This window comes from Chinchilla lanigera, unplaced genomic scaffold (assembly GCF_000276665.1).
Source record: "Chinchilla lanigera isolate Chin_1 unplaced genomic scaffold, ChiLan1.0 scaffold00002, whole genome shotgun sequence".
NCBI classification, from domain to species: domain Eukaryota; kingdom Metazoa; phylum Chordata; class Mammalia; order Rodentia; family Chinchillidae; genus Chinchilla; species Chinchilla lanigera.
The window spans coordinates 51,275,480-51,302,229 of record NW_004955403.1 but is presented as its reverse complement, the minus strand read 5'-3'; the positions used below and the strand labels follow the sequence as shown (position 1 = coordinate 51,302,229).

Sequence of the window (26,750 nt, the reverse complement as noted above, 5' to 3'; positions counted from 1 at the left end):
CTTGATAATGTCTACTGCCTTATATTTTATGCTGCTAACTTCAGCATAGGGAGTAAGCTTTACAGGATTAGACCTAGGTAGTAAGTCATGACCACAGGAAGATATTCACCACAATAAAAAAGGCACAGTCTCAAAGTAAAGAAGTTTAAGGAAGAAATCATACCAATTCTATACTAACTGGTCCAGAAAATAGAAGAGAAATGAACATTTTCCAACTCACAGACCATGTTACCATGATAGCAATACTAGACATGGACAAAACAAAAATAGACAAAAGCAAAACATTAATCTAAAACAATAACTCTCATGAACACAGATGCAACAAGTCTTAAGAAAACATCAGAAAATTGAATCAAGCAATATAAAAAGGATACACAGTATCATGACTGAATGGAGTTTCCCCTAAATGCAAGTCAACATAGTTAAATATAAACAAGAATACAAAACACAAAGTCATGTATTCCATCTCAACTGATGGAAAAAAAGCATCTGACAAATACAACATCCAATCAAAATTTTAAAACTCTCAAAATTAGAAACAGAAGGGAACTTTCCTTAAAAGGCTTTTTGATAAAGGACACTTATGGAATGCCTACAGCTGCAATCAGAATGGTGAAAGACTGAATGCATGATTCCATGACACTGAGGACAAGCTTAGGATATCTGCTCTCATCACACTGGTCAAGCCTGAACTGAAGGGCCTGGTCAGAGCAATACTGCAAGAAAAAGAAATAAAAGAAATACACACTGAAAAGGAAGAAGTAAAATTATCTCTATTCACAGATGAACAAATTCCAAAAGCTTATTTTAAAAAATTACTAGAACAAATAAATGGAGAAAGCAAGGTCACAGAATTAAAGATCAGTATACCAATATCAACTGTTCTATGATACAAAAAACTGGGCATCAAAATTAAAACAGTACCAATATATAGCAAAAAATATATTTAAAAGGAATTAAGGATAATATATATAAATCCAACAATGAAAAGTATTAACATGGTTGAGAAAAAAGAAAGGAAGCCTACACAAGAGGAGCAATATACCATGTTCATAGATTCAGACCCAATATGGTTAAGCTATCAATTCGAATGCCAGACTGACTATACTGTATATTTATCAAAGCCCAATCCCAAACTCATTACAAATATATACTTTTGTACAAACTAAAAAAGCTTGTCCTAAAACATATACAGAAAGCTAGGTGTGGTGACACACGTATGTAATTCTAGCACTTGGAAGGCTGAAGCAGGAGGACTGCCATGAGTTCAAGGTCAGACTGAGTTCTGTAGTGAGTTTAAGGTCAGTCTGGATTACATAGTAAGACCATGTCTCAAAACACAAACAAATAAACAAACAAACAAATAAACCAAAAATAAAGTAACAACAGAAATGCAAAAGACCTGGAATATCAACAGTGATGCTAAAAAAGAAAATAAAGTTGGAGGAAAATATACTCTAAGATTCACTGTGAAGGCTACAATAACACACAGTTTTAAGTTCTGTAAGGATAGAAATAAATATCAATGGAACAGACCAGAGAGCCCAGAAATAGACCACATACTACATTTTTATGTTCAATTTATTTTTCACAAACATGGCAATGTAACTGAAAGGGGAGGGCTGGGAATATAGTTCAGTGGCACAGCTCCTGCCTGGCAAGCACAAGGTCTTGAGATTGATTCCGGTACCAAAAAAAGAAAAGAAAAAGAAAAGAAAGAAAGAGGGAAAGCTGGAATTTTCAATAAATGGTGCCCCAACAATCAGATCTCCATATGGAAAAAAAAAGAAGCTTCAACCCTTACCTCATACATGTATAAAAGTTAACTTGAAATCATCTACAAAATCAAATGTAAGAACTATGGTAAAATAAAACTTCTAGAAGAAAACAAGAAAAAAATCTGAGACCATGTTCTTCATCTTCTTTAGGATACAAAAACCATAAACCATGAAGAAATAAAAAAGATAAATATAATTTCATCAAAATTAACCTGATTTTAAAAAGGTGGGCAGGGCTATGTGTGGTGGCACATGCTTGTAATCCCAGCACTAGAGAGGCTGAGGCAGGAGGATCACTGTGAGTTCGAGACCAGCCTGGATTACAGAACGAGTTCAAGGCCAGTCTGAACTGCATAGCAAAACCTTGTCTCAAAAAGACAAAAAATAAAATAAGATAAGATAAAATTAAATTAAATTAAAATAATGGGCAAAAGATTTGACACGTGACCTAAAAAGATTCACAAATAGCAAATAACTGTATAAAAGTATGCTCCACATAATTAGTCATTAAGAAAATGCAAGACAAAACTAGAGTGAGATATCATTATATATGTACTGGACTGGTTAAATTTATGAAAAAGCACAAATATCAAGCACTGAAGAGAGTACAGAGTACATGTAACCCTAACCCACAATGGTGGGAACAGCCATATTTTGGAAAACAATTTGGCAGTCCCTTAAAAAGTTAAACATATACTTACCAAAACCCCACAATCTCAATTGTAAGTTAACTAAAATAGACCCCACACAAAAAATTGTAGATAATTATTCACACTATCAAGCCCTGGAAATAATCCAAATCTACACTAACTGATAAGTAATGGGCAAATTAATTTTCTTCTATTCATTCAATGGAATAGGACTCAGTATTTAAGCTATGAACTAATGATACATGTAAGAACACTAATGAATGTCAGTATCATCATGCTAAGTAAAGCCAGAAACCAAAGTTGTGCACTGTATAATTACATTCACAGAAATTTCTACAAAAGGCAAAACAGTACAGACAGAATGCAGATGAATGGTTGTCAGGGATTAGGAATACTGAAGATGTTACATGACTTGATTTTTGGTAATGATTACACTATTGTGTGAATTTGATACAACTCAGAGGACTGTACTTGTATGCAAATTTTATCTCAATAAAAATGATTTAAAAAATAAAACAATTCACATTTGACCTATATACCTCTAAATTCATCTGGCGGGAGGGGGGGAATTATATAGTTAAATTTAACTGAGGTTGACACATTCCGATATTAAAAGCTTTTTACAAGGCATAAATGAACCCATGAATGAATGAATACCAAACAACCTCAAATTTTTATACGTCTCTTTGGTATAAAAGAGCCCAGTTGTAGTTTGGTTAGTTCCGGCACCTGATTAGATTTGGTTATAGCTCAGATGAAAATAACTTGGAAACTGCTATGTCCTGAGTGTTTATGTCTCCCTAAAATTCATGAAACTGTAGCCCTCAAGGTCAGGGTATTAAGAGAGGCACTTTTAGGGAGTGATTAGGTTGCATGGGCTGAAACTGTCAAGAATGGAATTTGTGCCTGGGAAAAAAAGGTAGAGAACAATAGTGATCCCTCACCCCTCCACCATGTGAAGACAGCAAGAAGGCACAGTCTATGCCAGAAGTGGGCTCTCCCCAATACTTCATTGGCTTTGATCTTGGACTTTCTAGTTCTCAAAACTATGAGAAATTACCCAGAGTATTATGTATTTATGTATAAAATACATAACCTACACTATAGGATCACTGTGTGAGTTTATGTATTTTGTTATAGTGACCAGCCCAAATGGACCAAGACAAAAACTCTTCTTATAAATAGTGACCAGCCCAAATGGACCAAGACAAAAACTCTTCTTATAAATAAGGAAAATGAGAATCCAGGTCACAAGGCAATCTAATGTCAGAAAGACAGAACCCTGGAATTCTGCTGCTTTTCCATTACTCTACTACCATTTTAGAAAATATAAAATTATAATGTTTCCTAAAATTTGCAAGTGCTAAATGTTTTTCTTTTTCCATATATTTATTTTTTCTAATATATGAACCCAACTAGTATATTTCCTTGGCTGAGAAGCATTCATCAAATTCTGCCCATTTACCCATTTTATTCTTTGTGCCTGATTTTTTCCCCCAGAGGTCATTTAAAAAAAGTTGTGTTTTAAGGATCTGTAAACAGTTTAGGAACACATTTTACTCTGAAAGCAAATACAATACATGTGTTTATTACTAAAGTAAAGGCTATGTTTCACAAACCCATTATCATTGTTAGTGAGAATTTAGAATCTTGGCCAACCTCTTGTAGAGGTAAAAACCCACCCTGGGCGGGAGAAGCTGCAACTGGGAAGAAAGCTACAAATAACATGCTGGGAATTGAGCAGGCACTGTTATTATATCCTGTTTATACTGTTATTTTTCCTATCAGTAGGATATTATTTACATAGACCCCACCCATGAACTTCTTGTTTATCTTATTATAGAAATCTTCCAAATCTATAAAAAGAAATGTCTATTTGTTTCTGGAACAGCACATGTGTTATAATTTTGCACCTCACTACACTTTGTTATTTAGCGTTTTCTTTTGTTACGCATCATTCATTCTCATTTTTATATCAAAGTTGATTTAACACAGTAAAATTGAGCTTAAATGACTTTAAGGGGATTTGTTAAAGGACAAGATTCTAGAACACGACATCCTAAACTTATTTTAGGGCTGATGTCATCACATAGATATTCTTTTAAGATATACATGACTAACTTGTTTAAAGACAGAGAACTGTGTTTACATAACCAAGATACTTTAGGGAGTGAACTCTAGGTGCCTAGAGGGCTTCCTTATCCAGAAAGGTTCTTATCCTAGATGGATCAATTATGAGGGCAGACTTCATTTAGGTTCTTATTAAGTCTCTATTCTCTAGCAAGACCTCATCTCTGCAATGAGCTCCTTAGACTGAGAGCTGGACTGCAGAGATGAAAAATGTAACATCTTTAATAACACACAGGAAACACATGAATTCAGTAAGATGACCCATATGACAAATAAATGAACCTGGTTATCAATTACCCTCATTCTCCAGCCTTGTGGATAAAATTGTAACTTCTTTATGGGTATAACTTCATGCAGCATATTATTCCTGGAGAAGTTGTGCTGGACAGTTCTTCACATGTACAGTTTGTGTTAACTCCTTGTTTGTGGTGTAATACTCCTAACAAGGCAACTAGGTAAATGTGAAATGTTCTGGTACATGTGCAATGTTAGACTCTGAGTGAATGTAGGAAAAAGTCACAGCCTTTGAAGAATAGTATTCTAAAATGAGAACTGAAAGGTATACTAATTAATTATACTTAGAATGTATGAATTACATCCAAACTAAATGAGGGTAATAACTAAAAGTAATACTAATTAAGAGGAATTGATAAGGCTGTGATGAGGCCTACCAGGTACAACCAAGGATTTGGAAGCATCCAAGTGAACAGAATACGAAAATTTAAAGTAGCTGAACTCAGACATGGAGTACGCTAAACAGAAGATGGCAATAAAAAACGAAGCTGGAGGGCTGGGGATTTAGCTCAGCGGCACAGTGCCTGCCTGGCAAGCACGAGGTCGTGAGTTCGATTCCCAGTACCGGAAACAAAACAAAACAAAACAAAATGAAGCTGGAGTCACTTTTTAAGGAACTTCCTTTTTCACCTCTTACTTTCAAAAATAGGAGATGGCATATCACCAAGCAAGGCAATGTCAAGAAATTCCAATCCATTGAAATTAAGGTCAGGAAAGTTTACCAGTCTCCTAGAAAAGTATTTTCAAACCTAGATTACTCGGGGATCTTATAAGATGTAAATTCTATCTCTACAGGTACAAGGCAGCATTCTAACAAGTTTGCTGGTGACACCAATCTTACTACTTCATGGACTACATTTTGAATAGCAAGATGGGAAAACATCTTTCCATTTCCCTTTCCAAAATGACAATATTTGATGTACCATATTCAGCTCATTATGGTACATCTAGTGCTTTTAGATATGCCTAAGCAATGCTTTTCAAAGGCATCTTATGATTTACATCAATTTTGGAGAGGTTTCAAAGCCACTGTTTGAAAAGTCTAAGATGACTGAAGATTCAGTGCATCCAACCTACTCAGAAATATTTCCACCTGAACAAGGCAACTTTGTAATACTGTTCTCTATGTGACTATAATTTTGTTTGTTTGTTTGTATTCAGGTCTGCAAACTAGAAGACAGTATTGCTTCTAATCATGGAAGCGGAAATGGAAGTGCAAAAAAGACAACATTCCATCTTTTTCATAGCCCAACACATCAGTGAGTTTCACTAAAACCTGTATAACTAAATTGCCCTTACACTGTCTCATAAGCACCATGACTTAGTCCTTGAAGATTAAGAATTTAAGTCAAAATAAATCTTTCCTTAAAAAAACTGACAAATACCTACAGACTCCAGTTAAATGCATATACTCTTCTTTAGTTCTAAGACTTTTATATGAAAGCGTGTGTCTTAAAAGTCTCTTATGAATAAATGTCATTTATACAACATATTACTAATGTAACACACACATTACAAAAGACTGTTTGAAGCCAGCCATGGTGGCACAGCCCTTTATTCCCAGCACTTGGGAGGCAGAAGCAGGAGGATCCGCACAAGTTTGAGGCCAGCCGAGGCTACATACAAAGTTTAAGGCCAGTCTCAACTATGTAATGAGACCCTGTCTCAAAAAACAAAACAAAACAAAGGGTAAGTATAGCTATCTGAAATTAAATTTAACACATCTAAATTTCAAGTTTCATTTTTAACCAAATTAATGGTCAGCAAAAACATTTTAGGTAAGTTCACTTCAAGTATCAATATGTACAGAAGAAAAAGATTATCTTAAAATTGTAAGGTACTGTTGCAGAATAGACCCAAGTGTTTCTTTCATAATAGAAGACAAGTAAGGCACAAAAGCCAAAAAGCCATCACATAGTTTCCTAGTGCCACAGCATGTTTAAAAAAAAAAAAAGAGGGAGAAATCATATTTTATATTTACCAATATAAAAAGTACAACATAGTAACTACAAAATGTAGTTGAAAGAGTTTGTTTCCTCTAAAGACTAAGGCATGCTTCATATTTTGGGGTATCATTAATCCAAGAAATGAAGACAACATAGTAACAAAGAAAAGACATGCTACGCCCAAATTTAAGAACTTCATAAAAAATGCAACCTGAATAGAGAATGACATATATACACCACGTACTCGGGAGGGGACTTGGACTGGAGTGGAGAATGGGATGGGATATAAAGAACAAAGAGAAGACAATGGTAACTCTCATCTTCTCAGCAATCATTTGAGGAAATGCTTTCACATACAGAAAAGTGGTTAAAAGAAACAACTTTCTTTACCTTCATGAATTACTGGTAAAATCAGAGATTAGATTTGGAGGACTGCAAAGCTTTTAAAAACATGAAATGCAGATAGCAGTTGGATGTGCATGTGTCATAAGCTGTTTCAATTAAAACAAAAAATGCTGTTTCAGTCACAAAACAGGGGATTTTTTGCTTATTACGAATGCTATAAAATTCAGTATCACAAGAAAAAAAAATCACTGGAGAAGTTCCGTGACCTGAGAGACAATGGTCTTAAATCACGGGCATACATTATTATGCCTAAGTTGACAGATCTGCACTGCAATGCAGATATGCAAGCAATATTCAACATCTGCACAGAAGGCAGAGAATAGACACGATTCCAGAATAAAGGGCTCTTCAGCTCTTACCTGTTACCTGTGCAACAACTGCTTGGGAAATCCTCCGATTGGCAAGAAAGGCTTTGATTTCCTCTTTTATCACACTGCTGTCCCTCCTAACAAAAACAGAAGACAAGACCAACAATGTATGTTGAAGGCAGAAATCCTCATCTTTGCCAAAAGAAAGGTGTAGCAGAGAGGTGGGGAGAACACAGAAAGAAAGGACACAAAAATAAAAGGTAAACAGACCAAACTTGTATGAAAATATGAAATTACAACAAACCAAGAAACACCAAATATTCAAGTGCTAAAACATCACACCACCAGACAGACATTTTAGTGAATGCCACCATAGATATAAGTCTCATACCAGAGGATGGTTAATTGCATGCTGTGTATAATTCACATTAGGAACAGGGCTGTGATACGGTATGTATAAAGTTCATTATTGGGGAATGAATATATCTTACACAGAAATCCTAGAAAAATAAAAATCAGTTGTGAGTAGCTTGTGAGTTTGCTTATTAACCAGACATGTTCATTTAAAAAAACTTTAAAATAGTTACAGGAATAGAAATCATTACTTTCACAACTGAAAATATGTGCCATTTAACAAAGGCTTTGCCCTGTAACTCATCCTTTCTTTTTCATTGTACAAACAAAAAAATGTGAAGTAGAATGGCTGAACATTAAACTTTAATACTGAAAAGTCATTTAATTTCCTGCTTTATGTAACATACAGAATATTTAATAATCAAAACTACACTAATGTCTCTGTCCTTAGGATTCCATATTTACAGACCTCATTCTTCCTCTAAGATGGTGTTACAAATTTTTACTTCTTCAAAAACTCAACAAATTCTCAAAAGACCAGACACTCAAGAGTGATGAGTGGCAAGACTTCTTTCTTTCCAGAAGAACGAACAGAATATTTAAATAAAAATATTTAAATTTTAAAAATGATCAAACTTTCTTTGAATGCTTTATCTTCACAAAGAATACAACAGAACACTGAATTCTGTTCAAACTCAAAAGAATAGGGGCTGGGGATATAGCTCAGTGGTATAAGTGCCTGCCTGGCAAGCGCAAGGTCCTGAGTTTGATTCCCGGGACCAAAAAAAAAACAAAAGAAAGAAAAAAAAAACCACCTCAAAAGAACTACAAACCAATGATAATTTACCATACAAGGTCACCAAATATGGCCTATAGGCCAAATCTGCCCTGCCATCTGTTTTTATACAACTTTTGAGTTGAGAATCCTTTTTGCAGAGGGGCATTTATAAGTATAGTAAAATATTATAGCCCACGTAATTATAACTATGAGCCTATATTTTTAAAACTTTTATTCAATTAGTAATCTGTATTTAGCTATGTCAATAAAACTTGTGGCTATTTGTTTTTCTCTTATATAAGTATACAGACTCTGGCTTCAGTTTTGCCTCCTGGCCACTAAGTCTAGAATGTTAACTACATACTTCTTTACAGAAAAACTGACCTTTGATCTGAAAAAGGGATCACAAAACTTTCAAATATGGGCACAGTGCCATATGCCTGCAATCCCAGCTTTTTGGGATGCTAAGACAGAAGGACTCCCAAATTTAAGGCCAGCCTAAGCAACTTTGTGAGACCTTGTCTTAAAAATTAAGCCAGGTGTAGTGATATATGCCTGTAATTCCAGCAGTCTGGAGATCAAAGCAGGAGGATCTCAAGGTTAAGCCAGTCTGGGCAACTTGGCAAGACCCTATCTTCAAAAAGAAGAACTTGGGGCCTGGGGATTTAGCTCAGCGGCACAGTGCCTGCCTGGCAAGCTCAAGGTTCTGAGTTCGATTCCCAGTACTGGAAAAAAACAAACAAAAAAAGCCCTATCCAGATTTTCAGATAAACTTTATCTCTGGAGTTTAACAAAAAAAAAAAAAAAGAAGGAAAAGAAGAACTGGAGATGTAGCTCAGTGGTACAGTGTCCCTGTGTTCGATCTCCAGTACCACCAAAACAAAAACCATCTTTACAAACTGTCTGTGAATGAATCACAAACTCTTTCTAGGGGTTCAAGTCTCTCTGTAGATTAACTGGAAGAAAAATCCCAAAACAATCAGCTGTACCTTAATTTAGGTCAGGTATTTCAGTCCTTGATGAGGAGGAGTTACACACTCTGTTGGTAGACTCCATGCTCCTGTTTGGGAGTTTTGGAAGAGTGGAGAGGTAATGGTGATGAGTTTCCACTCTATACCTCTACAGTACATCCTGATGTATTGGATGGAGATTGTAACCAGAAAGGTTCCTTAAACGGGCAATGGAGCTCAGTGGTATAGGGTTTACTTGGCACGTGTAAGGACTTAGGATCAACCCCAAGCATGCCCCTCCCAAGATTCCCAAAGAACATAAAGAACAGACTGCCTAATACAATATTTAACATTTTTATACTAATTTAGATTCTGACTAGATTTCCCAAAAAGTGCTTGTCTATATAATCAATGATCAGTTGAGCAAGAGATAACTTCAGCAGTATCAATTCCAATTGGCTTATGTAAATAATATAACTCAATCATTTGGTTTCTTATATAACTATAAAATTAATTTGAAAATTTAAAAATAAAGCATCACATTTCAAAGTACAGAATGATCTAGGAAAATGAAATTGTATTTAAGAAAGTAATTATTCAGGTTAAATGTAAAATGTGCTTTTGTGGGGGAAAATTAGTAAATGGTATTTTATTGACTACTGATTTAAATTAGAATATAAATTAAATTACTTTAAATCAAATGCAGTTATAGTAGATACTAAATCATACAAAAGAGGTAATAATTATTTCAATAAAGGATATCTAGTTTGTGAATTATTAGTCTTATATTATGGATTGCGGTAAGGTAGAAGGAATCCCAGGTCTATGAAACAGCAATTTCACTTACCATCCCATAGACTATATTTTCAAATATTCTAGAAGTTTCTAATGTATCTATAATGAGTCACACACACAAACACAGACACACACACACTCACTCTCTTTATTGCTTTACCAGAGAGAAGAAGCTTCAGTAAATAAACCAATCAGACACAACAAAGATAAGGGGAACCAGGGAGCATAGTTCAATCGTAGATGCTTGTTTAGCATGCACAAGGCCCTGGGTTCAACCTCTGGCACCGTCTAAACACATAAATAATAATTTTTTAAAAAAGGTATGCATGGGCAAATGACTTAATAAAGCTGTACTCCGGTTTCCTCACCAGGTAAAATTAATATCGCCTTCAAAAAGTTTTTAAAAGTCTTCTCTAGGTAATAAAATTAAATAATGAGTAATTAAAAATGAATACATGTGTATAAATATATAAAGGAATAAATTCTTCAATGTAAAACATTTCAAAATTGTAAAACAGTTTTATAAACACTATTATTCAAAATAAAAAACAAAGAACTGCTAATAGTTTTTCAGTGCAAAGGCCCTGGAGGGGGAAAGAAAAGAAAGAGAAAAAAGAGTGAAGTACAAGGAACTTTAAGGCACAATGGAAGGAGTGCTCTAAGGTCAGTTTAGACACACGCAGTGATGTGTCATTTACTTGGTTTTACTAGATGTTTTCAAAACAGTAACAGCATTTGACTTTCATTGTGTCCAAATCTCTTAAGTATTACAGAATCCATTCTACTTAGCTTGCTTTGTTCTTTAAACTTTCACATATTTCTCTTCACTCTCTCCTTATCCAACCTTCCTTAACCATGTGCCTCTTGCACTACCTTCGTATGACCTGACCCTATGCAATCACCAGTTAGTGTGAAAACTATTTATTCCAAATCTAATTATTTCATCTTCTCCTTCAATATCTTCCCTAAAAATAACGAATCTCTTCTTCCTTTCACTTATAAAATCTCATGCTACACAGAATCTTTATTCTTCAGGTCTGTGAACTAAAGTGAAGCTGATCATTTCTTCGACTTCATGGCTTAATTCCAAGTCAGATGTGCTGTGATTTGCATCTCACCACTTGTAGTCCATGCCATCTCCTCTTGCTACTTTCTGAGATACCCACCATGCCAGATTCATCTATGTGACTTCCATATCAAGATGAAATTCTTCCTTTCCACTTTGCATTACCATCAAATTTATAACTTGCTAATAAACTTCCCACTGTTACCTACACAACTTTCTACATATCTGAAGGAATTCATGAGCAATGCCTCTATCAAACCACCTTTCTTTAAGATGACAATTTAACTGTCATCTGCTCTGAGAAGTTCTTCCTGATCTTCACAGCTAACAAAGACCTCTTTTCAAATGGCTATTTTTAATATTTCAATTACTATTCACACATTAATATATTACATGCTATTCTGTATTATAGTTGTTCCTACTCTGTCTTATCTCTCCTACTAGCCTGTAAAGTTCCGAGTATTATTTCTTATTCATCATGGGGCTTGCATATAATAAAACTTAATTTGTTAAATGAGTGAACAAATCTAGTTAGAGATAAAAAGTTGTAAATGGAAAATCTGATCTAGATAATTTATAAAAGTTTTAAATTCTTATTTTCAAATATATTTAAACTTAATCAAAATGGAAGGAGTTATTTATAGTAGTTCAAAATGAAACTGCTTTACTTTCTTGAATAAAAGATTCTAAAGACGACATGTTTAAAAATGATATGTTTTAAGATCTTAGTCTCTTAGTTAATATGAACTAAACATTCTTTAGGATTTCTTAAAAGCAGTCACCTATTTCAGAGAGATGAAGCAGTATCTACCAAGACAGTCTATTTCACAATTGGAAAATAACAAGTACATACAAACATTTTTCACATTTGAATTAAAACACTCCTGTAATTTTTCAGCCATGAAGCTACACAAAGTGCAACTTTAAAAGATAACACTAGAAGAATAACCAACATGGTACATGTAGATCCTAATCATTTCATCTTGTTACCTACAGAACAGAAATATCCTACCCACACACATAAATGCAGGATGAGTATCCCTTATCTGAAATGCATAGGATGAGAAGTATTTCAGATTTGAATTTTGGGGGGTTTTGGAGGACACATAGATATCTTAGGGACAGGACTAGAGGCTAAACACAAAATTCATTTATGTGTCAGGTATACCTTATGCACAGAGCATGACTTTAATTTTACTCAATCTTTTAAATAATTTTTTGAAAGCAAGTTTCAAGGTATAGAATCTTCCACCTGGGGCATCATACAGGGACTCACAAAGTTTTGGATTCTGGAGCATTTCAGGTTTCAGGAATGCTCAACCCATAGTCTATTGTTAGGTCTACATAACCAACTAGAAAGCAGTCTCAGACTTTTTTTTACAAAATACTAACATACTAGCTAGGGAGAACTCCTTGGAAGGCCAAGGCAGAATGATGGCAATTTTGAGGTTATCCTGTGCACCTTAGCAAGGCCATGTCTCAAAATAAAATAAAAAAGGGCTAACGATGTAGCTCAGTGGTAGAGCACTTTCCTAGCATGTGTAAGGTCGTGGTTCAATTCCCAGTACTGCAAAACAAAAACAAAAAATCCCAAAGCACTAACATGCTCATAAAATTTAGTATATAGGTGGATGAGAACGTAGTTAATGTACAGCACTACTTATTCATTCTGATACACTTCATAATACATACATAACAGAGCAGATAAACATTGGATGCATACTATTATACAAGCAGATATAAACAAACCCTCTATACATATATTTATATATTAGGAAATATACTTTATAGGAAATTAAAATGTGAAATGAGTCTTCATTCTGGATTTAGAGCCCTTGCTAAAATGTTATATTTGATGACTTATTGACATGAGCCAAAATAAACCTCTCCTCTTTATTGTATTTATTTAACCTCTCCTCCTCTTTGAAACAAAAACACAATTCATATGCTAGCTCGCCTTTCTTTTTCTGTTTCTTTTTTTAATCCTAATAAAAAAAATGGCAAAGTAGCAGTTACTTGTTTCTTCTTGACTCTTTTTTAGGGAGCTGATGAGGTACAGTTATAACTTGATGAGGTTCTCCAAAGAAATCTCTATTACATACCTTGAAATTATTATAATTCACTAAATAACTGGATTATGAAATTTGAAAAATAAGTCTTTTGGATGAGTACCCTGGAGGTTGGGGAATGTGAGCAAGGGAGAAGTAGATTTTATATACAAAAAAATGGAGGCAGAAAGGCATCCAGGGACTCATGCTTTCTACCAGAGATCACTAATTCCAATTCATTCTAGTATCACCAGTGTGGAAGGGTCAACGAGGGCAGTATATGTGTAGCTGGGCAGAGAACATATATTGTTCAAAGAATGTCTCTAATGTAAAAATTTGCTTGATTAGTAAGTGATGTGAAGTGGCAAATATACGGGGGAAGGAGGGTAGCAAGCCTACTAAATCTACACTGTCTTGAGTTAAATTAACCACCTTTCCTAAGGTTGTATTAAAATCTATACACATACATAATTTATTTACAGAGAAAACACATTGATAATAAACCAACATACACAATAAAGACATGAGTTATAATTTAGGCCCAATACTCAAATTTACTTGGGCAAATAATTTAATTTTTATGAATCTCAGTTTTCCGTATTAAATTTACAGCATGGTTATAACAATGACAAGTGAGAACAGGCATTCCATAAACAACTTCTTTTTTTTTTTGGTCTTTTTGAGACAGGGTCTTGCTATGCATGCAATTGAGGCAGGCCTTCAACTTACTTTGCAGCCCAGGGTGGCCTTGAACTCACAGCAGTCCTCCTGCCTCAGCCTCCTGAGTGCTGGGATTACAGGCATGCACCACCATGCCCAGCTATGCCATAAACTTCTCCCTTCGATCTAAGAAGAATTGTACTCAGGGGACAAGAGGGGAGGAAAAAAGAAGAGCGAGGAGAGCAAACTAGAGGAAACCAGAAGTGCTGGAGTGGAGGAAGGCACAATAGCAGAGGGCCAGAGGGTGCCAGAAGGTCCAAGGAGACCCCTGTGTAATTAAAGGACAGCAGAAGAGCAATCCTAGGGAATGTGAGAAAGGGAAGGAGTATCTTGATTATGAAGAAGGTAGTATCCTAACTGTACCACAAGCTGTAGTACACAAATTAAATACCAATTGCAACATGTGAAACTATATACAGTGAACAGTGAAACTTGAATGAGTGTAATTATAGGATTTAACTACAAATTTTAGTCACTGCTAACAGGTGTTCTGTTTGAGATATATGGTGATACCTTCACTGTCAAATGGCTCTAAGCTCAAACTTTCTATTACCCGAACAGCAAAGTTTGAAAAAAATCTGCTTGGTGTTTGTAACTTTGCTTGGTAGTCATACTGAAAATCCGACTTGAAAAGACCAGTACGCGTGGTGGCTTGCCACAAACACAAAGGGGTGATGCTTCATCCTAAGCTCCGTTCTTGCCCAAACAACATACAGTGCTTATGTTAGTGTGTGAAAATGTTCCTTACTGTGTGGGGTTTTTTTGGTGCATTTTATTCACAAAAAATGTCATAACCATGGCTCCAAAGAAAGTTAATGATACCAGGCGTAAAGCTAAGAGGAAAAAAATCTGAGAACCACGATAAATTTAAAGAAAGAAATCATTGAGAACTTTAGTAAAGTCCTAGAAAAATGAATTCCTAAGTGTAATTTTTGGGCCTCAGAACCAATGATTTCGTTTCTCATTATTTCCTATGGGAAAAATATGTTCAGTTCTTGAACTTTTTGGTGTCTGAACGCAAATTTGGGACAAATTGAGTTTGACAACTGAGGTGGGACTGTAGTTGAAATAAAGCATCAGGCCAACCTACAGGTTAAAAGTCAGCTTTTTAGACACTTATTAGACTTTTTAGTCTTCCAAAGTAGTTTGCTAAAAAGACAATTTCCTGGTGGCAAATGCTTGTAATCCAGCACTTAGGAGGCTGACATAGGAAGATCAAGAGTTTGAGCCACGCCTGCACTATTACATAGGAAGTTCAAGGTCAGCCTGGACATAGTAATACCTTGTCACAAACAACCAAAAAAAAAAAAAAAAAAAGATGAAGACAGCTTTCCATACTTGTTAATGTAATACATATTTGGGGATTATTATATAGAAAAGCTTATCAAAATGAACAGCAACAACATACAACTGAAAAAGTACTTTTATGCTTAAATATTCAGGACAATTAAAAGCACATCTTACTATATTCCAATGAGTGAACAAACTTTTATTTGGCTAAATGGGCCTCCCTTTTAAACTCCACAACAACAGACTAAATCCCAAAGCAAGCAACATCTGGGTCTGGGGAAGTACCTCAGCCTTTATCAGGCTGAAAATATGCCCTGTCTTCTCTCACACCTTCTAAGAGTCTCAAAGCTTTAAATAAACTTTCTATAGTTTAAAACAGAGGCTATCCTTTAAGGTTTATGTCAAATTCAGCCACTCAAAAAATTAACTTGTAACTGTGCTGAAGAAAGTTGTAGGCTCTGGACAAACAACGAGAAGCATATGGTTGCCACCCTCAAAGTGCACAAATCTATTGGTGTGAAGCCTTTCCTAATTACCTCCATTGAAAGTGGGTTTCTTTTTTCAGTGTTTAAAACCCTTAAGTGTGTACATGTGTGCAAGCACGCCTGTGTGTAACCCCTACTGCTAAAATTAGAACTTTTGCTTCTTAGGGGCAGTAACACCATTTTTCTTCTTAAAAATTACTTCTTAATTTAGTACTTACTGAAATTATTTTGTTGATTGGAATGACGGAGAGAAAAAGGAAGTGTATATTTTATGTAGCATGATAAAATTACCTTATCCCTCAGAAAAATACTTAGAAAGACTTAAAGATTAGACTAAGTTCTGTTAGTCACAAGCTAGATCTAGTGCCATAAAGAGGAGTCTCATCTTTGATAAATAGGCAAAATAGAAAAGGACTATCAAGTAGCAAAAAGGGCTGAAGTAGAGGAGAGAAAACTTCAATTGAAAACATAAAAATTTGTTTTTTCTTTCTTCTCCAAAGAAGGGAGGGAGAACTTACAGTTCTTATAGGTAAGTGACTGAAATACAGCTTATTACTTAAAGGCAATCTAAGAATACAGTCATTTTGGAGACTCAGAGTAAGCAAAGCAACTAACCTCATTAGTTCTTCCACTTTATCATCTACATCTAGGTCCTCTTCTGAAGCTTCAAAACTGTATGACCTCTGACCCATGCTATTTGCGTGGTATCGAGTTGGTGACATCTTCCCATTCGATGTGGACAATCGCTCGTTGTTCTCCCGTCCATTTTGATTGGTAGTGCAAGGCTGTGGGGAAGTATCGTAACTGTTGCTCGGTGATGGGGACATTCCCGAATGCTGGGTCTGTGTAGAAGCTGTAGCTGTGGAGGAAGACGCTGGAACATTGTGGGTACTATTCCCATATGAATTTCCTCCATAGCTGGACCTTCTTCCAAACTTGTCATTATGCTCTTGATCAAGACGGTCCAAAGTTTCCAAGGCATGAAGAATTTCATGTTTAGTCATTCCAGTACGCCGAAGGCGCTGAAGTAGATCTATCTGTTCTATGGTAAATCTGGGTTCATCTGTATAGTGAGACATGGTTTCCAGCAAACTAAAAACAAAAGGAAAAAAAAGATAAAAAGAAAAGGGGATCTCTTTATTGACAACATCTGCCAAAATACCTACTATAGGAAATATTTAGCAGATGCATTATTTCTACATCAACACTTTTATTAAAAATAGTAAGACATGTCCCATGCTAAATTTGCCATGCAAATACATTGGTACAGATACTGAGTTTATTAACAAATAGAAGATATAATATGAGGCACAATTTATTATAGCATATAATTTATACTGTCAATGTTGGAACTAAAAAGTTAGTTGTAGCAATAATACCAAAACGACAAATTGAATACATAAGGTACAGAAGCATACACTGATAACTTTTTAAAAAGTTTTTTTAAGGTTTTTTTTCAAACTTACTATACTCCAATACAGTACAAATGGAAAATTGCTGAAAAAAAAGTTTACATTATCTTGCTTTACCAAGTATGAGCAACACTGACATAAACCTCTGTATGTCAAGTCCATAAAAACAAATGATTTGCTTGGCTACGCCCAAGGAAATAGTAATCAGCAAAGACATTTAAGTGAAAAAGACAGGTATATTTAAAAAAAAAAGTACTAAGCACCACTTCATCTACTACTTAGTAATTTCCTAAATTTTCAGTTAAGTGATGCATTTTTAAAAAATATTTACCCTGAAATGGTTCTTTTTTGGTTACAGCCAAATGAAGCTACTCAGTTCTCCTAGGAAATTGCTTCTACATGTCTCCTTTTAACTAGCACAAGATACTGAAGCACATCAGAAAATGTTTTCTCAGAGTGAATAACAATATTTAGTTTAAGAGAACTACAATAACAATATTTAGTTTAAGAGAATAATAAAATATTTAGTTTAAGAGAATAACAATATTTAGTTTAAGAGAATCATAAAAATGTTTACTACTTAACATTCCTTTTGTAACACAACCTGACTTCTTGAATACATGATTTTAAAAAGTAGTGATCTTTTCTATTTTAATTTTTGTTGTTCTAGTGCCAAACACGATTCATGGCATATAGTAGGCACTCAACAAATATTTGCTAAGAGAAATAGAGGTCAAGCAATATTCTCATATGTGATCTAGGCCAGTCCCCTTTACCTGCTGGAGTTCTGTTTCTTCATGCCTCTATACTGTACTAAAAATTTACTGAATCTTCACTTCTAGGCAGAAATTAGGAAAGACTTTCATATCGCATAATCTCATCTAATTCTCACAGTAATTCCCTGTGGTACATATAATTTATTTTATTTCATTTCATGCTGATGAATTTACTATAAGGAAACTAAGGCTCAGAGTACTTTTGTACCTTCCAAAAAAAAGATCAGAATAAAAAGTAGAAAAATAAATTCTAAGCCTACATCTTATTCACTCCCAAACCAGACATTATTTTGCTTACCACTATACTGTAGGACTTACTAGAAAGAAAGGATTAGGGATATAGGCTCTTGTATTACTTTAAGTCTCTAGTTAAAATGGTTTAGATAAAACCACTCTATTGATGGACTTGGAGGTCAGAACAATTAAAACTTTAATTCACTTTAGAATTTACATTTACTTTATTAGTATGAAAGGATTTAGAATTTATTTCTTTACAAATGAATAGCTACTTGTCCAATATCCTTCACTGAATAATATACTTCTTCCCTGATCTGAAATGTTACTTTTATCATATACAAAAATTCCTATGAATCTGTAACTACTTTTGGATTTTCTATTTCATTTCAATGACTGCTTTGTTTTGCAAATGCTTTTTAAAATAAGCAGGCAAAATTTTTATGTGATGCTCTCTACTTTTAGAAACAGGCTCAATAAAACTTAAACACACACATTCTAGAACACAAACTAGTATGTTGCAGACCATCTCCATTCATGGGCCACAGTATCTGCTCTGCACCTATACTATGATCTACTTTCTTTCTAAACTCATTTGTACCAAGCTATCCATTATAAAACAAAGACCTGTTTTCATGAATAAATATTCTTTGATTGCCTCAGTATAGTCTTCATTTTATGAGAAATTTTAAATGTACAGAAGAGTTAAAATAAATTGATACTGAACATCCCATATACTAATCACCTAAATTTTACTCTTCTCTTTGTACAACATTTGCACCAGTACATGTATATCCATTCATGTACTCATCCATCTCTAATTCACTGTACTTTTGGATATATTTCAGAATCAATTACAGATATCTGTACACTGTCCTCTAACCACTTCAGCATATATGTCCTTAACTAGACCTTACTATTTGGTCTGGTTCTTTTCTCTTTTGAGGAATATTTTATGCATGCAATCTGAAGAGTTTTAAGAAGAACATACCCTCTGAAACTTGAATCCAACTGAAGATACAGAACAGTTCCCATCACCCAAGAAGTTCCTTCTGCCACCTTCCCCATTCATCCCTGTCCGTTTCCCTCTGAAGCAATCACTATTCAGTTTTTTCACCCATGGATTACTTTTGTCTATTTTTCAAACTCTTATCTACCACTCTCTTCGCTCTTTTGTGTACATCTTTCATTGACCTTATTTTTTTTGAGATTCATAGATGATACTGCATGTTTTAGCATGCTTGTTCCTTTTCATGGCTAGGGAGCATTTCAGGCGCAACTAGACCACTGGCTTTTTTGTGCATTCTACCGATGGACACATTGATACTGTATTAGCTATTTTAAATGCTTTGGTGATTATAACCATATTCTCAACATTTTCTTTTCAGCTTACGCCCCATAATATATCATCACCTTTCTCCAATAAGAAGAAAACTTGCAACCAGAGTGACTCACTTATTTTTTTCTGACCAATTTAAAAAAATCTGTGAACTGTGTTTAATACCAAAAAATTTAGCTCAGTATGGTAGCACACATCTGTAATCCAGGAACTCTGGAAGGTTAAGGCAGGAGAATCACAAGTTTAAACCCAGCTGGGACAACTTAGAATGACTCTGTTCCAAAATAAAAGCAAAAGGGCTGAGGATGTAGGTTAGTGGTAAAGTATTTGTATAGCATGTGCAAGGCCCTGGATTCAATGAAAATGTAAAATGTTACGTAGGGTTACTGGTTTTCTCTACCTTGATCTACATGCTCACTGTATTACACAGGTTTATTCTCTATGGAATTTCATCAAAGTTAAGACACTATTGATTTATGCACTTCAGAAGTATATTTTACTTAAATGGAAAGTTCCTTGAAAAAGTTAAGTGGATATTTTCCTAACAGCTTATTTAAGATACTTAACACTTTAGTTTCTGTTTAAATCCTTAGTCCTTCATCTACTCTATCAAGTGTCTAGCAATCTCTCATTTTTGAAGTTCTTTTTAAAGAAACTGACTAACTGAAATAATTCACCTTTTAATTTATTGGCTTGGTAAATTCTAGTTTCTATATATCATCTTTTTCTCTTGACAGTGAAATAGTTCTGTTTAACAATTTCAATGAAATTATTCTGTTGCTATTTTCAGTCTTCATCTTATTAAAATACTTCATAAACTGATCTTACTCTTTAGATAAGTGAATTCAAGTACTATCTTACCATATGGATAAAAAAACAAGCATGGTATTTTCCTATCCTATCTACAGCAGAATAGATAGTAATTTCTGTACAATTCTTCATATCTCTCCCTGTATAGAAGAGCACAGTATATTAGCATAAAATATATGAATTTCATCAATTATTGAAAAGCACCCATCCTAATGTTTAAAACAGAAGTCTTAGAACTAAAGCATCTGAAACAATGTAATACTTTATATCATTTTGGAATCACAGACAATTGGAAACTACTTTTATTCCAAAAGTCACAAAAGGAAAAATAGTAGTCATCTATTACTTTTTATTCCTAAAACAAGTCATTATTTCCAAGAACACCTTCTGGGACTGCCACTTGGTACCATTCATCTTCTGGTGAAATGGGTAGGCATAGAAAGAGACCAAGCCTTACTCTCTTTAGATTTTGTTACATGAGGGGTAAATGGAATCATCACTGTAACTGTGCTCGGGTACAGGAGGATGTTAGTCTAGCAGATTCTTCATTGTGTAGAAGAAGGTGGTTTGTCAGAAAACAAAGGAAGAAATGTGGAATATAACAAAGGAAAAAGCTCTTTGTAGATATTCCAGTAATTCCTAACCCTTACACATTCCTGCTCTTTTTGTCTTCTGACGGGAGAGAAAAAATTCATTTTCCTTTATGTTTACCTTGCTAAAATTACATGTCTACAGCTTGTACCAAGAGAGGTCTTTAATCCAAAGACACACCTAAAGAAAAAACATTCACAGATGCTAGAATGAAATGGATGATCACTTTTAAGAGTGAAATGATGAGGGCATAAAGAGCAGGATCAAATCATGCATGTGATACTGAAGATAACAGCATCTTACTGAACAAATACCAAGACTAGAAGCTTCCTTGGTTACTGAGAATAATACTCCAATGTGCATTAACATCAACAAAGGCATACACTGTGGCATTTTGAAATTTTATTTCTTATAATGTACCTATATTAAGCACATAATCGTGAAATTACAGTAGTAAATGACCTACAAAGTTCATCTAAGTCCATGATACCAGCAATTCTTACATAAAAGAAAAAGACAGCATGAAAGAGCTGAATTAATTTTCCTATGCACAAGAATTATTCACAGGATAAGGAATATTTTTCACTCTAAATTACTAAACCGAATGCAGACTCAGGTCAACAGTAATTGAAAAAGAGAAGAATTTTAACACTGCAATAACACAGACAATGTTTAAAAATTAAAGAACAATTAAATTCAGGAATTATGGTTCAGTTCATAAATTGATGCCTTAGATTATATCATGAGATTAATGGTATTTTCCAATGAATTTTAATACCACTTGAGCATATACTTCAGTCTTCTTGGATAATGAATGAGGTCCTGGATATATGTACTTTTATAAACTAAATTTCACAAACATGTAAAGCAGAGAAGTTTAACCTTTGATTAACCCTGAAATCCCATGGTCAAAAAAGGTCATTACTCCCTTACTTGTAAAGCATCAACAGTTAGTAAGAATGTACTGCATAATAAAGCTTTTTCTTCAGCTGGATTCTGCTACTTTTATCTTTTTATCTAGAATGACTAGGCAAAAGTTTGTTTTGCACATGTGGTATTTACTGCAGGATGATTTAATACATTCTAGAGTCAATAATAATATTCATCAGATGAAGATGTTCCCAGGCCCTTCTTATTATTTATGGCACATTGGTCTCTTTCTCAGTTATTACTACTGCCAAAGGATTGGCAGTTTCAAAAGAAGAAAAAAGGCAAGAAGTGAAAATAAGTAAGAAATGAAGTTTCACTAGGAAATGAGCTTAGTAGTTCCAAATTCAGATGATTCTATACATTCAAATCAAGAAGTGAAAATAAGATATGAAGTTGTGCTAGGAACTGAGCTTAATAGTTCCAAATTCAGATGATTCTGTAATTCAAATCAAGGCAGAGCTGACTGACGCATAAAAGTTAGAGGCCATGACTGTAGTTAATGACCTACAATATGTCAATCACACTTTAATAGTTTAAAAATTACTACTGATTAAGATTGAGGATTTTTTTTCTTCACTGTAGTCATCCTATGGACATCTGGGGGAAAAATCTTTTAGTACCTTTGAAATGACTCCAAATTCTTAGTTTGCTATATGAGTAATACATGTTATATGTTTTGCTATAACAAGAAGTTGGAATATACTACCTTCTCCCTTCCAGAGTGTGATGTCTTATCAGATCTTATATGAGAACTTGGAGCTATTCCTTCTCTCCTTGAAAATATTAAGTCTTATCATAGCCCCATATGTGCAATCTTATCTTTTTCCTTAGCAACTCCCTCTTCTTTCAGGAATGTTACATCACACCTCCTCAGACCCCCACATGAGAATTACTGATGACTACTTGACATCAAAATATACATAAACTCAGGAGCTTGACAGATACTTTGATAACTCTGGCTATCAGAGACCTCAGAGTTTTGAAGCCTCACCTGCCAACACCAGCAGTGCCCTCTACTATGGAGTGAACTTAAGTGTCTTCCAGTCTTCTCTGATCTCCATTGTGGTGGTCAAGGTGAGAACCGCTCCTATAAAGGTATACCTCAATCTTAGACTTTCCACAGAAGCCAACATCCATCCTAAATGAGCAACTAGACTTGGATAATTTTGGTACCCAGTCACTAGTGGTTAAATGTCTTTGTCTATTAGTGTATTCCTTAGAGTTTTGTTCACATGAATCTCCACATGGTTAAGCACTGATAATCTAAAGAAAAATTCTCTTTGTATAGTAAAGGTACAGTAAATCATGTGATTTATAAAATCATTCTTTGAACATCTCCATATTTCTAACATACATGACAAAATCCAAGTTAAAATATGTAAGTTTATAGAAGGAGATATAAATTTGCTGTGGAATCAGGGAACTGGAGACCACTTAGAAAAAAATTGTTCAAGGGGCTGGGGATTTAGCTCAGCGGCAAAAGCGCCTGCCTGGCAAGCGCAAGGTCGTGAGTTCGGTTCCCGGTACCGGAGAAAAAAAAAAAAAAAAAAAAAAAAAAAAAAATTGTTCATTCAACTGAGTTCCTACTAAGTATGAGGTCCTCTGTACTGTATAGAGGATGCAGTGAGAAATAAACCAGGCAAAAATTCTTGTCCTCATGATGCTAACAATATACTGGCTACTGAGCACAGCTACTGGTAAACAAATGGTTTAAGAAAAGGAAATCAAGGGTCAAAAATATTAAGTACTTTCCCAAGGACACAGTTACTTAGGAGAAACGAGTTTATTGCAGAAACTTTTAACTAAATCAGAGATTCAGTGTTGGGGTTGGCTTTAATGAGAATCTAAACAATCCAGAAAACCTATCTCTATTAATTGGATTATAGAAGTGTCAACCAAAATGGAAAAAATGTAAGTGAAGTACAGATTCCACTAAATTTTAGAAAATATTTATGCTGAAGGCACGCTGCAGTAGAATCTAAAGATGCACTTAATGAACTAATAGATACTCTATCTTCTGTAATATCTGAAATTCCCAGAACACTTTTATCAGAGGGCTATTTAACATGAACTGGTGGTTACAGTTCAGATCCTAGCACAAAAATATTCTTAGATCCTAGCACAAAAATACTATTACCATCTCAATTTGCACTTTTTTTTTTTTTTTTTTGGCCTGACTTTAACGAAAGGCTACCAACTACATTAGTTGATAGGCTTAACTATACTTCCATCCCTAGTAGCTAGAGAAATGGCTAGGGCGTTAAAAGAGTTTACATACAAAAAGGCAGCACTAAGCTAACAGGCTCCTAATATTCTGCTTCTCACTGGGTCTAACATTAGTGCTCTCCAATAATTAGTTATCTATCTCACAAGCTTCTAGGCCATTAAGCAGTTAAAAATGATAGTAATTTTATGTTTAATGGAAAATTAATGTCAAAATCCAAAGTTAAAAGTAGGAATGACAAAAGAGGTTGATCTGAAAATTCATTCTTCACCACTTGATTATGACACTTGTTCATCTCAATGTCAAATCGATATACCATTTGATTCTTTTTCTTAAAAATTCTTTCAACTCCACAAATGTCTGTTGTCAGATATGAATGATACCCATAATGACTTCTTTATTAACCCAACTGAGAGGATAAAAATTGAGAAGGACTAGATACTTACACCACTGGAAAGGAACTGAGCATACTTTACATGAGGTGGATCAATATCCTTTCCAGAGATGATCAACGTTTTTTACCATTCTGTAGAATAAAAATAGAAAATTGAGAAAAATTTATGTTACTCGAGGGTGAAATAAAGTATCTAACTGCATCAACTTATAGATAGTAAGAATTAATTAGTTGAGCATGTTTCCAAAAATCAGTTTGTAATTTTAAAATGGAACATTGGTTTGAAGCAGTTTAAAAAAAAAAAAAACAACAAACCAGAAAACACCACTGATAGCCTTCCAAATAATTCACATGAAAAAATAATGAAAATCATACCCTTAAAGTTTAATTCATTATCAGGAACCACTCAGAAAGAGTTAAACATGCAGTAGAACACATACACAGTGCTGACATTTAAGGTAACTCTTCGGTAATATAACATCAGGGCATTCACAAAGAATCCTATAAACAAGCCATGGCATGACTGTAACTAAATGTCTTAATTATGAGGCAAATTCTGGGGTCTAATTATAAGCATGTGTATTACTTCTTTTTTACTTCTAATACAATTTTGAATGACTTGATTTCCCTTAACCTCAATTTTCATATTTGTAAAACAGGCCTGACAGGTAACTACTTTTTTAAAAAAATGAAACAGGGGTGATGAAGCACTTCACAAACTATCAAGTAATGGCAATTACCACCAATTTAAACACCCATGTTACATTTCAGATGACAGAATACAGCGCACATTAACAACAGAGGGGTCTAGCACTTCCATCTTTTGATTTGTATTTCACTGCTTTACTCACCATTGAGACACTTTGGCCCATTTCATTCACACATAGGTCTTCCCCAAAATAAAGTCTACTATTCACGGTTTAGGAAACCAACCATTGTAATGACTAAATTTATTAGCACTTTCAAAGCATAATCTATATAGGCAACTATTTCTATTACCTCTAAATTAAGATTACAAATTAGACAAAAGTTAGAGATGCTGATGTAAAACCACCTCATTAAAATACGCATTCAGCAATGAATTATATTAAGCAAGATCAAAATGTCTAACAATGACTAATGATATATGTGAAACACACAGGGTCAAGTTGGAAATCTTTCACATTTGCATTTCTTAAAATGTAGCATTAATGAAGTTCTTGCTGTAGTTAATTTCCCTGCTGATTAAAAGAAAAAAAAACTGTCCTAAAAAAATAGAAGTAAAATGTAAAGAAAATCTACTGAAAACACGTTGATTGCATTGCTTTCTATATATTCACATTCCAGGTAGATGAAACAGAAAGGTAATAAAAAAAAATCACAGCAACACATTTTGTAACAATTTAGAAAATAGGTTATATACACATTCTTAAGATCAGGAACAAACACAGAAAAAAGATAGACATAAAAAATTAAAATTTACCTATTATGGAAAAAAATAAAGCAATTTAGTCAGAAAAAAAATATTTGACCTGTAGACAAAGAGCAGATCCAAGTAATTAAGTTTACAAAACATATTCAAAGATGCTAGAAGCCAGGGTAGGCATAGTGGCGCACAGAGCACTCAGGAGGCTGCTGAGAGTTCAAGGCCTGCTTGGGCTACGTAGCAAGGTCAAGGCCAGCCCATAGCTACACTTTGAGACTCTGTCTAAAAAAAACAAAAACCAAAAAACCCTCAGTAGAAGTCAAGAAAAAAACAGTTAAACAATGCCAAATCACCTTAGGAAAATACTGAATAGATTGATATCTCTTCAATAGATTGGTATCTCTTATTGGTCTAAATGTGACATTCCAGAAACTAGCAGTACATTAAAATTTTAAGCATTTACAACTTTAATTTAGTAATTCTACTCTTAGAATCGATCCTATAGAAATAAAAGTACTCATACATAAGGAAATATACAAAGTGTTTATTTTCAATTATTTTCAAGTTTTTTGTCTCTTCAAAGAATTGTTTCAATCACTACAAGGATGGCTGAATAAACTTACAATATATATATATAT

The 26,750-nt window shown here is 34.3% G+C and overlaps 1 protein-coding gene across 6 annotated transcripts in view; it reads right to left on the bottom strand.

The window, feature by feature from the left end:
* The window catches only part of Hmbox1 (homeobox containing 1), a 177,703-nt gene that overhangs the window by 75,020 nt on the left and 75,933 nt on the right, over positions 1 to 26,750 (bottom strand). For 5 of the 6 annotated variants that reach the window (XM_005373783.2, XM_013514363.1, XM_005373789.2 and 2 more), the window contains exons 2-4: positions 24,760 to 24,839; positions 16,613 to 17,089; positions 7,563 to 7,648 (exon numbers count right to left, since the gene is read on the bottom strand). In XM_005373783.2, the coding sequence (XP_005373840.1) occupies positions 7,563 to 7,648; positions 16,613 to 17,089; positions 24,760 to 24,782 (586 nt within the window). In that variant the 5' untranslated portion in view covers positions 24,783 to 24,839. Of the gene's footprint in view, positions 1 to 7,562; positions 7,649 to 16,612; positions 17,090 to 23,080; positions 23,177 to 24,759; positions 24,840 to 26,750 lie in introns of all 6 variants that reach the window. The other variant, XM_005373788.2, reaches the window with a different exon arrangement.